This window comes from Neolamprologus multifasciatus, chromosome 23 (genome assembly GCF_963576455.1).
Source record: "Neolamprologus multifasciatus chromosome 23, fNeoMul1.2, whole genome shotgun sequence".
NCBI classification, from domain to species: Eukaryota; Metazoa; Chordata; class Actinopteri; order Cichliformes; family Cichlidae; genus Neolamprologus; species Neolamprologus multifasciatus.
Genome location: NC_140460.1, coordinates 17,430,661 through 17,446,367, shown reverse-complemented (window position 1 = coordinate 17,446,367; position 15,707 = coordinate 17,430,661). Strand labels below are relative to the sequence as shown.

General features: G+C 37.8%; 1 protein-coding gene across 3 annotated transcripts in view; it reads left to right on the top strand.

Moving 5' to 3' along the window:
- The first annotated feature begins 4,874 nt into the window (after positions 1-4,874).
- The window catches only part of ect2 (epithelial cell transforming 2), a 41,098-nt gene continuing 30,265 nt past the window's right edge, over positions 4,875-15,707 (top strand). Inside the window, exons 1-5 of one of the 3 annotated variants that reach the window (XM_085149885.1) lie at positions 4,875-5,465; positions 6,045-6,186; positions 7,889-7,968; positions 12,204-12,296; positions 13,779-13,961. In XM_085149885.1, coding sequence (XP_085006011.1) covers positions 6,054-6,186; positions 7,889-7,968; positions 12,204-12,296; positions 13,779-13,961 — 489 coding nt within the window. In that variant the 5' untranslated portion in view covers positions 4,875-5,465; positions 6,045-6,053. The remainder of the gene's footprint in view (positions 5,466-6,044; positions 6,187-7,888; positions 7,969-12,203; positions 12,297-13,778; positions 13,962-15,707) is intronic. The other 2 variants (XM_085149886.1, XM_085149887.1) reach the window with 2 other exon arrangements.

Genomic DNA, 15,707 nt, shown 5'->3' with positions numbered 1-15,707 from the left:
GGGGAAAAAAAAGGCACAGTGAGAATATAAAGGAGATGTGATTTCCAACACCTCACCATGTTCCCGATTTACCACACAAGACTCGTGTGAAGAAAAGATGGGTGTTCAAACAAGATGCTATTAAAGTCTGTGCCAGCAGGCGGTGAATTCAGGGGCTGTCAGAGAAGAATCCTCTGCTTGTCATCGCAGCTTGTTTTATTTTGATTTAAGACTGTATTAAAATGATTTAAGGCTGTATTGAAATGAAACGCAATTATAGCAAGTTGGGTTGTTAAAGAGAAAGACAAAGAGATAAAACAGGCAGTATCTTCACTCTTCACACATTAAAGTATGTGATGAAATACAAGCATCATGAAAAGCCCTGGTTTATTTCTATTCTGTTGTCAGTGATCGGTGGCTTCTCAGGTATGGTGGAGGGTTGGCGTTGCATCATTATCATTCAAACTGAGTCTCTGATCCCCCTTCAAGAGGAAGAAAGCAGGCTATTAATGTTAGACTTGAAGCATAATGTATTCTCTCTGTATTTGACTGGTGTGAACTCTTTTTTTTTTTTTTTTAAATTTCCTATTCACTACCCCTAGATGAAAACATAATTTAAAGCGATAAGATGAGTGTTTTAAAGTCTTAAATGCTCCAGATTGTCTTTCTGGCCTCAGACATTGACATGGAATTAAGTTAGGTTACCATTTTTATCAGAGTGCTTGCGGGTGTCTTCTAAAAACATGCATTATGCAAGAAACATAAAGAAAGAAACCAACTAAAGTGTGTATATTGCTTATATTTAACATTCAATATACATCTGGAACATAGTCTCGATCAATTCTTCTTATTAAAACTAATAAATCATTATCTGAATGCTTTCTAATTCCCAGCAATAGTTCATCTGCTTTTTAGTGCAAGTATCTAATAAGCCATTTAGCAGCTTGCTTAATTTAGGCATGTACACATGGTCGAAAAAAATGGCTGAAACTAAAGAGCAGCATCAGAACAGGGGGAAAAAGCCATGTAAGTGACTTTGAACGTGACATGGTTGTTGGTGCCAAACAGCTGGTGTGACCTACACAACTATCTCTACGGTTCACAGAAAATATTCAATGTTCTTAGAAATCAGAGGTAAATGATAAGGCTGCTTTGAGCTGACAAGAAAGCAACACTACCTCAAATACTGTAACTGTTACAACCAAGACAGAGGAGACAATTAGAAGACCGCACCATGTGACCCTCATGTCAGCTAAAAATTGAAAGAAAGAAAAAAAGCAGGCTAAAATCTACATGGGCTTTCCAAAATTGGACAGTAAAGTTTGAAAAGATATTGCCTAGCCTGATGAGTCTTGATTTCTGCTACAACATTTGGATGGTAGACCTTGAATTTGACATAAACAAGATGAAAGCATGGATCCATCCTGCATTGTATCAATGGTTCCACTTGTTGGTGGTGTGATGGTGTATGGCATTGTTTTCTTGTTACACAGCAACTGAGAATTTTTGAAATGCTAAAGCCCACTTGAGTATTGTTGCTGACCATCCCCATCTATTTATGACGACAGTTTGCTAATCTCCTGATGGCCTCTGCAAATGACCTCCACAATAACAAGATTGCATTCCAATAGAGCATCTTCGGGATGTGGACAAACATGGACGAAACTTTCTGATGAATGTTTCTAGCACCTTCTTGAATTCACAGACAACTCTGTGGATTCAAACAGTTCTGGCAAAAGAGGTTCTCACCCAGTACTAGCAAGGTGCACTTAATAAAGTGAATGTAGAAATCCTAAATAAGAAAACTATCAGGAAAACATTTTTCTGTAAGTTTATGGTCTTGGCCTCCAGCTTCACATCTTCTTCAGTGCACTGATATTCATTTTGTAAATAATTGTCTATTTTGCATGAAGTGGTCTTCTGCTGTTATAGCCCACCCACCTCTAGCTACAACATTTTTCTGTTTTTTGTTCACCACAATCCCAATAAGTAGTTACCTTTCTGTCACCTATACCAGCCTGGAAAACTTTGCTATCAACAATGCCTCCACAGAACTGCCACCCACAGATATTTTTTTTCCACAGGGGAACAGCGGTTTCAGAAACACTGAAAACAACCTGTCTGTCTGAATATGTAGGTGTGTGTTCATAATGAAGTACTTAGGTTGTGGGTGACAGAGCACTAAAGAGAGGGGACTGAGCTTGAACTTTAAAGGTTTGAGGAAGACAAAGCTGCATAGAAGAAGATAAGGTCCTGACAAAGCTTTGTTCTGCGGTGTGAACCTCCTGAGGGCTAAATACAGAAAGACAGAGACCGAATGTGTGTGCATCAGTTAGATGACTGCAGGAGTGGTTCGACAGCTCAGGAATGCGAAAAGCATACTAAGGCTCTCACAAAAGTCAAAGCAGTGGAAGAAAAACAAAGGAATTGCTGGAAGTCACTGTCTTCACTGTCTTCCAGACCAAGTGCTGCTAGCCAAAGGGCCACTGATGTATGTGTGTGTGTGTGTGTGTGTGTGTGTGTGTGTGTGTGTGTGTGAGAGAGAGAGAGAGAGAGAGAGAGAGAGAGAGAGAGAGAGAGAAAGAGAGAAAACATTTCATTGGGAAAAATATTAAATAAATGTATTTAAATTTGTTTTCCAAGGGAAAGAAAGATGTGGTGCATAGTTCAAACACAGTTCATTCATGTTAGTTATTGCTACTTTAAGAGGTTCGAATTTTGGTTATAAGTCACTGGAACAAATCCAATCTTATGCTAAAACAGCTAAGTAGTATATTGTGGCTGGAAACCCAAGCAAAGCAAAGCTAATTTGCAAAGTCTTTTGCTGTTAGTGAGTGTGCTCTTATCAATAATGACTCAGTAGTGGTTCAGGTTAGAGTTCATCTCCTCACGTTGATGAAATCGCTGAAAATTTAACTCATCAATTAGATTTTGTTTTTCATAAAAATGTTCATTTCATATGTTAAAGGATTTGGATGTAACTCTGTATCTTTGCACCCTTTAGTATGTGTGGATATAATATTAGCTCGATATTAGTTCTATAGGGTTCTACAGGCTTGTCCCTAGTTTATTATGTATAAAACCTTGACTGTCTGGATCTGTATATTTGGGAGTGCACTCGGCATAATTTCATTCCAAAGTGGAAATCCTCACAAATGACAGTTAATGCATATTTTGCTCCCAATATGTCTTAAAGCAATGTGGATGTAAAGGTTAACAATTTAATTTCATTGGAGGTTTTTTAAAAGAAGGCCACAGGCAAAAGATAAATAGGTTATTTTTCTGCTGAGAAATGAGCGTTGTCCCCTTCAATGAAAAATGAAAGGGTTATATAACGTTCTTTGGCTACCATGTATGTCTGCATATACATATGCAGATACTATATCCATAGACAAGAGACACGATTTTTGTAACCAAAGCCTTTCTTCATTTCCATTTGTGGTCTGTTTGTTGTCTGAGTATAACTGACAAATTACATTTTCAGGCTTTGAGTGCCCGCAGGCAAACAGTCTGTGTGGAGAGCAAAGGAAGAAGCCCGGCCAATATGCAATTTCAAAACCATCATTTATCATGACAATGATTTAGCTTTTCATCAGTTTTCTTCAACTTTACTTTCATCAACATTAGACTGTGGACAATGAATTATACTTGTATACTCGTTAGTCAAGATATGCGCTGGCTGTACCTAAGCCCCAAAATATTTGCTGTTGTCCCGAGTCATCAGATGAGAGTGGATGGGGTTGCAGATTTGGAACCATGTAGCACACAAAGTTATCACCTACCTTCTTGAGGATTTACTAATTATTTTTATTTTATTTTTTATCCTAAAAAATCCATCATATTTTACCATGAAAAGGCCACTGGGAACACTTGAAAGTGCTAACACAACAACCACATCATTTCTATCAATGGAATGATCCACTTTCCTGTCTAATGGTCCTATAAGAGTTTCCTGAATCATTACTGCTATGAGCTTTGCTTTTTTTTCTGCTTAGCTAATGGCTCTTTTGTATCTTTTATAACCAGAGGAAGTAGTGTCAGATTACTCAGATAGTTCCTTCAGGTTGTCGGTGGTCTGTGTACTGTTGTCTAGACCAAATATCCACACCATTTTGAGTATGGCTATATAAACCCCACAAACCCACATCCAAGCCAGTCCCAGAGGAGAGTTCTTTGGATTACCTAGGAATAATTATGAAAACAAGTTAACTCTTAAAATAATAATAGCTTAAAAAGTGTGACATGCTGCATATGATACTTATGTATAAAGCATAAAATGAATATGTTGGACTGTGCACTTATGAGGATGGATTTGTGTGTTTGTGTGTGCATATGTATGAGCCTAACCTAAGGAGCTAAGGCATAGGGGTTAGTATTTGCCTGGGAAGAGTTCACTGTCAGTGTGAACACTTTTGCATCGCTTTTCTTTTTCTCTCTCTCATAATGGAGAGCAAGCAAAAGTGTGAAAGGATTTCACACATATTTTATTACAGAGCTGGATTTTGATATAGGATACACCCATGGGTTATAGTCACCAGCATAAATGCAACAGGGCATGTTGTTTTAGATCATTCTGCTATGTTAAGAATAACATAGCAAAAAACCCCAAAACAAAACAGCAACAACAACAAAAGCATTTTCAGGACTGCACAGGAAACCAACAGCTGTGTAGGTATGCATGAACACATGAAATTAATGCATTTCACATTAAAAGTTGTTGTCATTATTAGTGGGTTATGTTTAAACTGTTTAATTAATATTTGTAGGTCAGCAGTATCACATGTCCCATGTACTGCTTTGGAATATTAAAAAAAATGCTGGAATAAATAATCAGGATCTGCAAAGAATTAAAAATTGTTTTTTGGAAGCAATGATTCAGGTTTATTTCTTAAATTAAAAACCAACACAACCTATGTGGAGAGAGAGCGAGAGAGAAAGAGACTTTGAACCTTTTTTTGTAAGCGATTCAATTTCCCATGGAACTTGAATGTAACATCACTGGGTGTATGCAGAGTGCAGACTGTCTGCATACTGCTGTTGTGCGCATCGTTATTTGAATGAGCGGACCAATCAGGGGCCTCGCTGGACGGAAGCGTTCGGCTTCCTGTCACTCTTACCCAATCAGCGCGCTGTCCTGTTGTTTGCCTTGCTTTTTGAATTGAGCTGGAGCAGCACACTAACATCGTCTCTGCAATAGTGTCGAGTAGTTAGCTGTCAACAAACTGAAGTAGTCATTTTGGACTATTGTCATTTATAAAAACCAACATGCATTGATACTAGACCCGTGATTTTACGGAGCGATGTTACAGCTGTTTTAAAGAGCGTTTTGAACCGAAGAGGAATTGTGACGAGTTCTTAATTGTGTTGTTTACTTACTAGCTTGGTGGCTAGCTAGGTCAGCTAGAAAGCTTGTTAAATATTACTGATTCAGCGGCCAGTTGAGATTCATTAGCTAGTATTTTTTTTAGAAGGCATCAAAACAGTCGGTAAGTCTGTCTTTTTATTACTGTACTTTTTGAGAGGCGCCATGTTAAATATTAAACGTTAGTAGCGTAAATAGCTAACGTTAATTGAGCTAGCCCTTTTTTGGATACTATCTTCCTTTGAGTTGTTAGGCTTATTCTGCAGTAATTTGAACTATGCAATTTTTCTAGCTCATGGGTTTAAAAAAGCGCAAGAGCTAGAAAATGAAGCTTCTTTATAAAATATGTGTTTAACGGTTTGTTGTCACGATGCTTTTTGTCCTCTTGCAATAAACACTAATATTATTGGATTCCGTTTTTAATAATATTTCCTTAATTGCTTACAACTTTTATGAAGAAGTTTCACTGTTAACAGCTTTTAAGCCAGGTTCGTCCAAATATGTTGCATTGCCTAGAGTTGAACTTAACAAGCACTTCTAGTGTGTGAAATCGTGACAAGTTGTGCCACTTTCTTCAGCTGACATCTTTCTTATTACTTTCCTAGTTGGTATACCTCTTTTCTCTAGCCTTTCTGCCTCGTTGTGTTGTCCCTCTGTGCCTCTGTTCTACCCTGTAACTTCTGAAAGTTTGGTGCCTCCTTAGGTTCCTGCCATGGCTGACAGCAGCATATTGACTTTAGGGACAGCTCGGAGTCTGTTGGTGGATTCTTCGGTCTATGATTCCAGGATTGCTGAAACCACCAAGGATCATGTATTTCTGGGCATGGGATGTGAAGATGGGGAAGGTCAGTGCATACTTTCTTTTTTCTTCCTTGCCTAAATTTCTAAAACAGAAAATGTATAATGCAGCTAAGTGATCTTCTGTTTCACTGAAATCAGGATTTCTGCAAATCAAGTCTTTGGTTACAACAAAGAAATCTTATAATTAACATTATGCTGTAGAAAAACAAAGGCAAAAGTCACTAGTCCTAGAGACTTAATCTTGGATTTATTGATGCATTCACTTCACTCAATTGTCGCTTTAGTTTCAGCTAGTGTACCCATTTGAATACAACATCACTGAAAAAAAACTTGTACTGTTTAGTTCCCATGGAGTAGGTAAGATTTTCCCATTACCCGCACTTTGATCCTGTCAAAGGTTGGGTTTTTTTTTGCTCTTTAGTTTAGCCTACTTCATGACAAATGCAAGGGTAAAATATTAAAATTACTTTTAAGTACTCAAAATTAATTTACACAAGTCACAGTTTAAAATAACTAATGTTAAATGAACACCTCCTTAGCTGTTGTGTTATGCCTCAGATACTGTGTGCAACTATTGCTGTGTACACAGGGTAGTTCTGTTAAGTCTTAAACCTCCTATCCTCACATCTTTGTTTCTGTTTTTGAAAATTTGAGGAAAGACAGTTTTCAAGAAATCAGAAAATCTTTCCTCTAAACTACTCAGAAAAGCAACATCTGTTTTTGATTTTCTTTATAAGGCATCAGTGTGCCAAACCACACCCGACGGTTATGCGAAACTTGGCCTGGCCCACTCAGTACATTTGCCAGGGAACCTCAACATTACCTCAGGAGAGCAAGTGCTTATGTTTTTTATTTATTTATTTAGTTCATTTTATTTTTTGTGGCTCATCTGTTCACATTTTTCCGTTTATTACAATTTACTCACCACTGTCAGCCTTTCACATCAAAGCAAACACCGAAAGTGGCTCCATTACTTCTGGTGTTTGGCATATCACCCAGTTTCTGTAACTTGGCACAAACAGTATGCATACTAAGGACGAGCTTGAGGCGTGACTGTGATATGTCAGTGTGGGAGCCTAGAGATTTCTAGATACAGAAGCAGATCTGGGCACTAATGGAGAATATTTCTATTCCAATGTTTTGTTTTGTTTTCTTTCCAGTACCACATGAAATTTAGGAGAAAACTGTAGTGACTTAAGTACCCCAGTCATAAGTATAAATGGCTATGGCACCATATTGATGCTGGTGATTGCAGTGAGCGATCCACCAGCCAGTATACTGGTTTTAATAGAACTGGTTGTTCTTCCTCCAAAGTTACCTACTGACTCCTGAATTTTCCTAAAGGGATTTATTTGACTGTCAAATATAACTTTTTTGAAAAGCTGCAATAACGAAAACTTGCAAATAATAATTAATAATTCCCTGGTTGGATTTTTTTTTTTTTTTTTTTTTTTTTTATGGCTGGAGGTTGGGTAGAGGTAACTGTCAGGGTTTGGATCAGACACTGATAATAAGCTGCAACTGAGTTCATTTTAGACTTGTTTGACTGTCACTCAAAATGAGAACGGAAGACAAAAACAACAACTTTTTTTCTCCCCAGAGACAACCTGCTGCCTTGATCAGTCGCTATCACATGGTTCCACATTCTTCTTTGTGTGTATGTGTGTGTGTGTGTTCAGTTGTTTTTGATTCCCCTTTCCATTTTCCTGTTGCTCACTCTGGCTCTATTCTGTTCATCTCTGTCAGATATGCTGCCAAAAGTGGAGACACGGGTTGTTCTGGTGGGAGAAGCAGGCAGAAATAGAGAGCTGGCCAAAGCACTGCAGGTACGTCGTTCCTCTGTCAACCTTACACTTCCACTGTGCATCTATTAAGGTTGCAGACCTCCATGATCTGAGCTGGTCAACATCACTGTTCTGTGTTTTTTAAAAAACAAACAAAAAAAGTAGGTCACAGGCCAATACACTGAATCCTCTAGACTTTTGTCAATGTGTGGTGTTAGCTGAAATGTTTGGCAGAATGGCCTTGTAATTTATCCAAATATTAGATTTCTTAGATTAGAAAGTCTTCTGGTACAGCACAAATTGGAACATGATGGATGGGTCCTATAGATGTCTCGAAAATGCAAATAATTGTGGCACCAGACTATACGCGTATGTTTAATTAGATTTTTTCTATGTAATTATGCACAAATCAAGAAAATGGCATGTCATTAACTGGTTCATATACTGCATATTTGCTGTGTAAATATACATTACAGTACTGTCTAACTGTAGCTGAGGGTGTTCTGACCACTTTTATCTATTAATGAATGACTTGTTATCTTTTGTCTTCTATTTTAAAACTAGTGTAATATTGTTATTCGGGCTGAAACGATTTATCAAGCAGCCTTCTCCATAATGTTGTCATAATTTAATGTGGAACCAGGGTCTGTATACACACAGCGAAGAGCAAAGAAGCAAAGCTGTTACAAGGCGGTAACTCTGGTGGAGTTTTACTAGTGCCCAAACATAGCGCTTGTTTTTGTTATCGCTATTAATTATTGTAAAATCTGGCAGAGTCCTTCATTAAACCAACTGTTTAATAAACTCTAACATAAAGAAACGTGAACTTTGTAAATGCTCCAATCCATTGCCGTGTGTAGTTAAATTAGGCAGCTTGCTGAAGGCTGACAGCAGCCATGCAATTTTACATGGCAGAAATGCCTGTAAGCAGAACAAAAAGGGGTGAGTCTGAAGGTGGGTGAACTAGACCATATTTATTTCAAGCATCTCATAACATTTTTCAGATTTAAAGTGAAGTAATATAAAATATTATATTAAGTAGGGCTGCACGATTTTGCATAAAATGAGAATCATGATTTTTTTGGCTTAGAATTGAGATCACGATTCTCTCACGATTTTCTTTTCCAATATAAATATTTATAGTGCTTATTAACTGCACATCAACTTCGTAACAGTTGAGACTGAACATAAAAACAATAAATAAACATAAAAACAACAAATGTCTCACGTTTTGTGGTTGCCGCAAAATGTTGTACTGCTTGAATTTCCGTCTCCACCGTTGCTCGACACTGCGTGTATAGAGCAGGTAGTGCAACAATAGAAAAATAGTTGCGGGACGGCACTGTGTATCGTTTGTCTAGGGTGTTGATCATTTCCCTAAATCCCTCGTTTTGCACAGTGTTGATGGAAGCCATATCTTTGGTCAGGTGATAAGTAATAGCCTCCGTAATTTCTTTGTTCCTGCGGGAGTTCGACGTGTATAAGGAAGCGCTGTATAAGCTTCCCGTTATTGATGTTTGGGTGGTTGACTGGGACGGATTTTCTCCTGTCACTTTCTCATCATCCCTGACGTGTTCTCCGTTGTTTTTTCCCTGCCAATTTTAGCATCACACGGCACAGCTTCTGTATCACGTGGTATAAGGCTCCGCCCTTGTCATTTGTTGAGCAGGAAGAGTGAGCGCTTGTTTTCATGCAGATTACGTCCCGGATCAAAATGCGGTACAATCGTCGTCGTCCTTTTTTTTTTTTTTTTTTTTTTTTTAAATCGTTGTCATTTGGAAATGAGATCGCACATACGTATGAATCGAGATCGCGATTTTCTAACGATTAATCGTGCAGCCCTAATATTAAGTAAATGTTATTATTATTCAAACAATATAAAAGTAAAAGCTCTTTTCACAGGCCGATAAAAATGAACCACTGACCTAGTGCTGTGATACTGAATTATTAATATTAATTATTAACATCTACGTCAGTTTAATGTCTTGTTTCCAGCAGAACAAAAGTTTGCATCAAAGCACAAGACAAATGTCAAAATGCTGATATGCTCAGTTTTAGTCACTGCAACCATCACATTGTCCTTTAAAGGCTTATAGACACTAACTCATTCATTCACTAGCACATTTAGACATGCAGAAACACATGCACAAAAATGCATTCACATCAACACTAGCCAAATCTATTAAGAAGACAGAGTAAAGGTAATTAAAATTTTCATTTTAAAATTTAAATTTTTCATTTTTAACCCTTAGTTTAGGTTGCTTGTATGTCTTATTTTATTTTACTTTGACCTTGGACTGTCTTAGAGGTTATATATTTTTGCATTGCAAAAAAAAATTCAATGTGGCTCATAAATGTAATTAAAGGGTTTAGGTTTTTACCCCTCAGCTCTAAAAAGCTGATTTTGTACACAGGTAAACTTAAAAACCCTGCAAGTGTTAAAATGGAAACCAATAGCCAGTTAATTTAAAAAAAAACAAAAACAAAAAAACTCTGTATTTTCTCTTTTGAATGTTTATTATTGTTCACTAATTAGACAAAGGTATTTTTTATCTAATTAATCAATGGAATAATCAGTAGAATGCTCAATTGCTAATTGTCATATTAACTGACTGTTGCATTTATTTAAAAAAAAAAAAAAAAAAAAACATGATTCATTTTAGGACATTTTTGCAAGCAATGAATCATTAATGATAAAGAGGCAGTTGGGGAATAGGTTTTAATTGGTTTTAAACGCATTACCAGAGGCGTGTACTCTGATACAAGTTCATCATAGTTGGCATTTCTTTGTGGATTCTGTGTATGTGACCTATACAGAGTTGCTTGCGTGCTGTCCTCCATAAAACCAGCAGTGTGTTGCCTGATGACACTATGCAGTTGTAGAATAATTAGTTAAAATGTCTGACTACAGGAAAGGGGGCAACAGTGGATTTCTCTACAAAGGATATAAGTTTGGAGGGGCGTGGGGTGCTGGTGAACTCAAAAACACGAGAAACACGGAGTGTAGGTGCAGTGGACGGTTTCATTGTTTTTAACACTCGGTTTCACTTTACTACTAAAAAAATATTAGTTACATGTTATGTATTAAGCTTCTGCCATGGAAATCTGTTGATCTTTGTTTAAATTGTAAGCTGTTTCCTCAGGAAAGAATCTTTAAAAAGCACACTTTAAAAAAAAAAAAATCACTGAAAATGTGTTGCTGCAAGTTGATTTCAAACAGTAGCTGTGAACATAATCCAGTTAGACAAGGTTATGTTTTCACAAGTTGCCATGGTTATCTAGCTGGATACAAAGAAAGTTGCCTTCATGACCCTCAGTACTGTTTATTTAAGCTCCATGTACATACCTGGCTTACCCATTCATTTTCATATACAACTCTGGGTGTGCACTCACTTTAAAAAAAATAAAATAATTTGTGAGCAGTTAGTCCATGTTGGATTTATATATTCTGTATTTTTTTCATGTGTGCCGAACCAAGCAAAGCCTGGAGTCATATTCAAATTCCTTTTAACAAAACAAAAATATGTTGAATAAACAAAACGCTGTACCCCGTAAAAATGTGAAGATAGGAATATTTATGTGTCTAGGGCATGTTTGTGTCTGCTTCAGTAAGCTGCATAGTTGAAATAGCAGAGTCTTTGAGTAGCACCATATGAAGGTGATTTGGAGGCGTGGCTGTAGACTAAGTGCTGCTAGAATGACTTCCTTCCCTGGTCTCCTGAGCCCTGTCACTTTTGAAGGCTCCTTTCTTAAATCATCTATTTCTCCCTGCCAATCCTGTAGCGCAGCCACATCCAAAGACATCTGCCAACAGCTCCATCAGAGCACTCCCGATTGCCTGCCTGACCGCCCGCCACCATTGCTCAGTCATCCCACAGAACAAGGCCCCCACCACCACAATGTCTTTACTGTTTCTGTCCTCCTCCTCTCTCCTCCTCCCATAGGGCTTTGAACTTTATATTAATTTTTAACTGAAGTTTCTTCTTCCACCCTGCCTACCCCCTCTGGAGCCTGATATTTGTTTGAAGCCACTGTCTTTGCAAGGACACAGACTCCGCCCTGTCTTTTCCTCACTTGCTCCTTGCTGCTTCCATAAACCCAGCCCTGCTCTCTTTTTTTTCCTCATGTGGGGTTAATTTGTATGCATTTGTCTTCTGTCTCAACCTTCTGTCCTTCTCATGTTTTTTTTTTTTTTTTTTTTTTTTTTTTTTTTTCTAAATGCTCTTCATCTAAATGTCAGTGTTTGACATCCACTTCCTACTGGTTGATTTTTACAGGCCATCAGAGTAATGGAGGTACCTGTGGTAAAGATAAGAAAAGGCGAGGCGGGTGCCGAGGAGAAAATGATGATAAAATCTATAGTCAATATGGTATAGTACAGTGTCTGCGTATCTGTGTGACTGTCTGACACTTTGATGGGAACTTGGGGAAGTTCTGCATGAGTCTTAATTCACACTGGGTATTCAATCATGGTGCATGTCTAACTCACTGATGTGGAATTGATTTGTGGGGTGAATATTTAAAAATAAGGGATGTAATTGTTGATATCTGGATCAGCAACTGGAAAAGAGATTTGCACTCAAATGTCAATTCTGGCTTCTTGGCTGAGAGATAATATGAAGTCATTTCAAATGCTTTCAATTTACCTCAATGGCATTTGAAAATGGTTAATTTCCTGCTGTTAATGGAGATGCTAGAGTTGCAAATGGTGCTATGAAAATCTGTTTGCACACAGAAAAATAAGTGGACCATGCCCTGCAGGGACATTAATAGTAATGTACCCAAGAAGCTGCGAGTTTTGAGTGTCATCTTCTGTTAAAGACATGGTTTGTAAAGGTCAGAAACATGCAAGTTTGCTTTCTTTCTCAATGAAATGAATAGATTGCAGCCTTGTGTCTTTATAGAGCTTGAGTCAGGACAGGCTGCAGTTACATTAACTTGGGAAGTCTTAAAGCTCAGGGAAACTCATTTGCTTTTCTCATCAACAGTACTCTACTCAACTTTCTGAAAGTGTGTAACTTGCATAATTTATATATATATATATATATATATATATATATATATACACACACAATTATTTAATTTTTTGGGAAATTTTAGTGAAGTTTTGCACAAAGTAAAATTTGAAAGAAAGTATGACTTCAGTATTTTTTTCATCAACTGGATTTTTTGTTTTTTATGAGTAAGCCAAACTGTTAACTTGCAATTTCAATTCGCTCTCTCCTCCAATGTCGATGGGGCAAAAACAAGCAAACGAACCCCAAAAAACAAAAATGCACACATTTTTGGAGTTTTTGTACCTTTCGGCTTACATCAGTTAGCCATACCATCAAATTCATGTGTCATATGTTTTATAGAGCCTCACCTCTACAAGATCATGTAAATGTGCCATTGAATGGGAGTTAATAGGCCTTGTTGTGTTTATTGAGTTTAAGCAGAGCAATTTTTTTTTTTTACTGCTGCTAAATAAATGGCAGGATCCAAGGTTTCCCAGAAACACTTTGTATTCTCTGAGTGTTTCTACTGACCAGCTGATTATTTTAGCATCATAGCAACCTGTTAACATATATCAGTAAGGGCTAGGGTTGGTGTTACAGTTGTGCCAATATTTCTTCTAGGATTAGCTGTAAAGACCAAAATTTCTTAGTTATTGAAGAAACAAAAAACAAAAATAGTTATTTTTTCAGTTCATTGGATCAGCTAACTTGGACTAAAATTATTAAACCTCACTAACAGACCTAAAAACTAACAACCCTATATGTAGTGTTTTTGTGCTTCTGATTTACACATTAGACTTTACCAGTCTACCACCCACTGATCTATAACTCCATTTTGTTGTTCTTCCTATTCAGGACATCAACACCCCATTCATAATGACAGATAGCGTCCAGGAGTTTGGGGATGGAGAGAACACTGAGTTTGAGACGGTGTTTGTTCTCACACACTTTGATTCTCCTGAATACAACTACCTCTACAAACATGAACACCGCATTGTTGGGCCTCCTGTTGTGCTGCACTGTGCTGCGAAGGATGAAGTGAGTCTTTGATTGACAACAGATTGATTTTATGCAAAGGTTGTGGCTAGAGCTGGGCGATATATCGAGTTTTTAAAAAATATCGATATATTTTTATACGAGATATAAGATGTGACAATATCCTTTATATCGATATAGTCTATGTTACGTTATAACTATACTTGTGGAGCCACAAGTTTGCCTCTCTTTCGTCCACTTTTGTCTTTACGCAACGTTACTCGGCCTCGCCCCTCCTCCCCCATCGCTTCACCTGCAGGAAGCGACAAGATGGACACGGCAAATCTCCGTTAACGAGTTACTGCGCATCGCCCCGTGCGTGGGGCTGGACGCCGTCAACGTGTTAGCTAGCTAACCACGCTAACGAGCTAACCACGCTAACGAGCTAACCACGCTAACGCCATGCAGCCCAGAGGCGCTGCACAGCCTAAAATCCTTTCATTTTCTCAAAAGTTGACAGCGCGCCTCATGTATGAATTCTGGTTGTGCTTGATGGCCGCGAAGCGATTTTATGTGGTACACAGCGCTCAGCAATCTGTCAAAAAATGTTTTAGTACGACTTTGGTAAGCTACGGTGCTGCTGGATTGTCAGAGCATTACGGCGACCGAGGAGCCTCGCGGAGTGATACGTACTGTGCTTCAACGTAATATTACCCTACTGTGTATAAGGACCATAAATGGCACCTGTTAAGAGACATGGTTATGAAGAGGATTTCAAACTTAATGCTGTCAGTCACACAGTAGAAGTTGGGAACAGAGCAGCTGTGAAATCCGTCTTTGTTACTATGCTCTGCATCTTTTAGTTTACATTTTGACTGCACAATTGTGAGCTTTTTGTTATGCACAAAAACAACATTGTTTTCTTTTATTGATGGAGCATTATTATTTAATAAATGCTCATAATTTATTTTTGAGTAAATTTTATGTACATCTATGCTCTATGTTAATAAAAGTGCCTGTGTGACATCTGGGACACAGCTTTGACTAAGAACTCTCTTTTTGTTCTTACTTTATGGCTTAAAAAAATAAATCGAGATATATATCTTATATCGCCGTCCAGGTAAAATATATCGAGATATGAATTTTGGGTCATATCGCCCAGCCCTAGTTGTGGCGCATAAAAAGTGTCCGTGTAGATTTGCTGACAATATTATGCAATCAAGAAACGGTTCACTTCATTTTCTCTATAACTCAAACGCAGCATCTCCTCAGCTTCCTCTAAAACATGGCTTCTGGAATTCAGCAGATATTTACGTCTTCACTCTGAAATTCTCGCTCGGGGAAATATGTTGTCTGTTTGTTGTGTGGGGGGGATCCAACGGAGATGGCCCTGAAATGAAACTTGATTTAAAAAAGCAGGATGCAGAAATTGCATTGTGACTCAGAACAGGATGATGAACAGGAGCAGCTCCTCCCTGCTGTGCTGTCTGTCTGACAGACTTCACACAGGATACTGTTGTCGAACGATATGCCCCGACTGAGGCTGCTATCAACAAGACGGAGTGCATTTGTCAGTTGAAGACAGCGCACACATGCATGACTACAATTCAGAGCATGAACGAGGTGTACCTCATGACAAGGGAAATGGTGTTAAGCTATTGTGCAGTTACAACAGGCTGCTATCTAAAATTAGTAGTCACTTTTACTTAACCATTGCATCCTGCATGCTCTGGCATAATTTGTGTTGTAGATAATGTTTAAATATTGTTTATTATTTATTAATTAATTATTGTTTATTGTTTAAATATT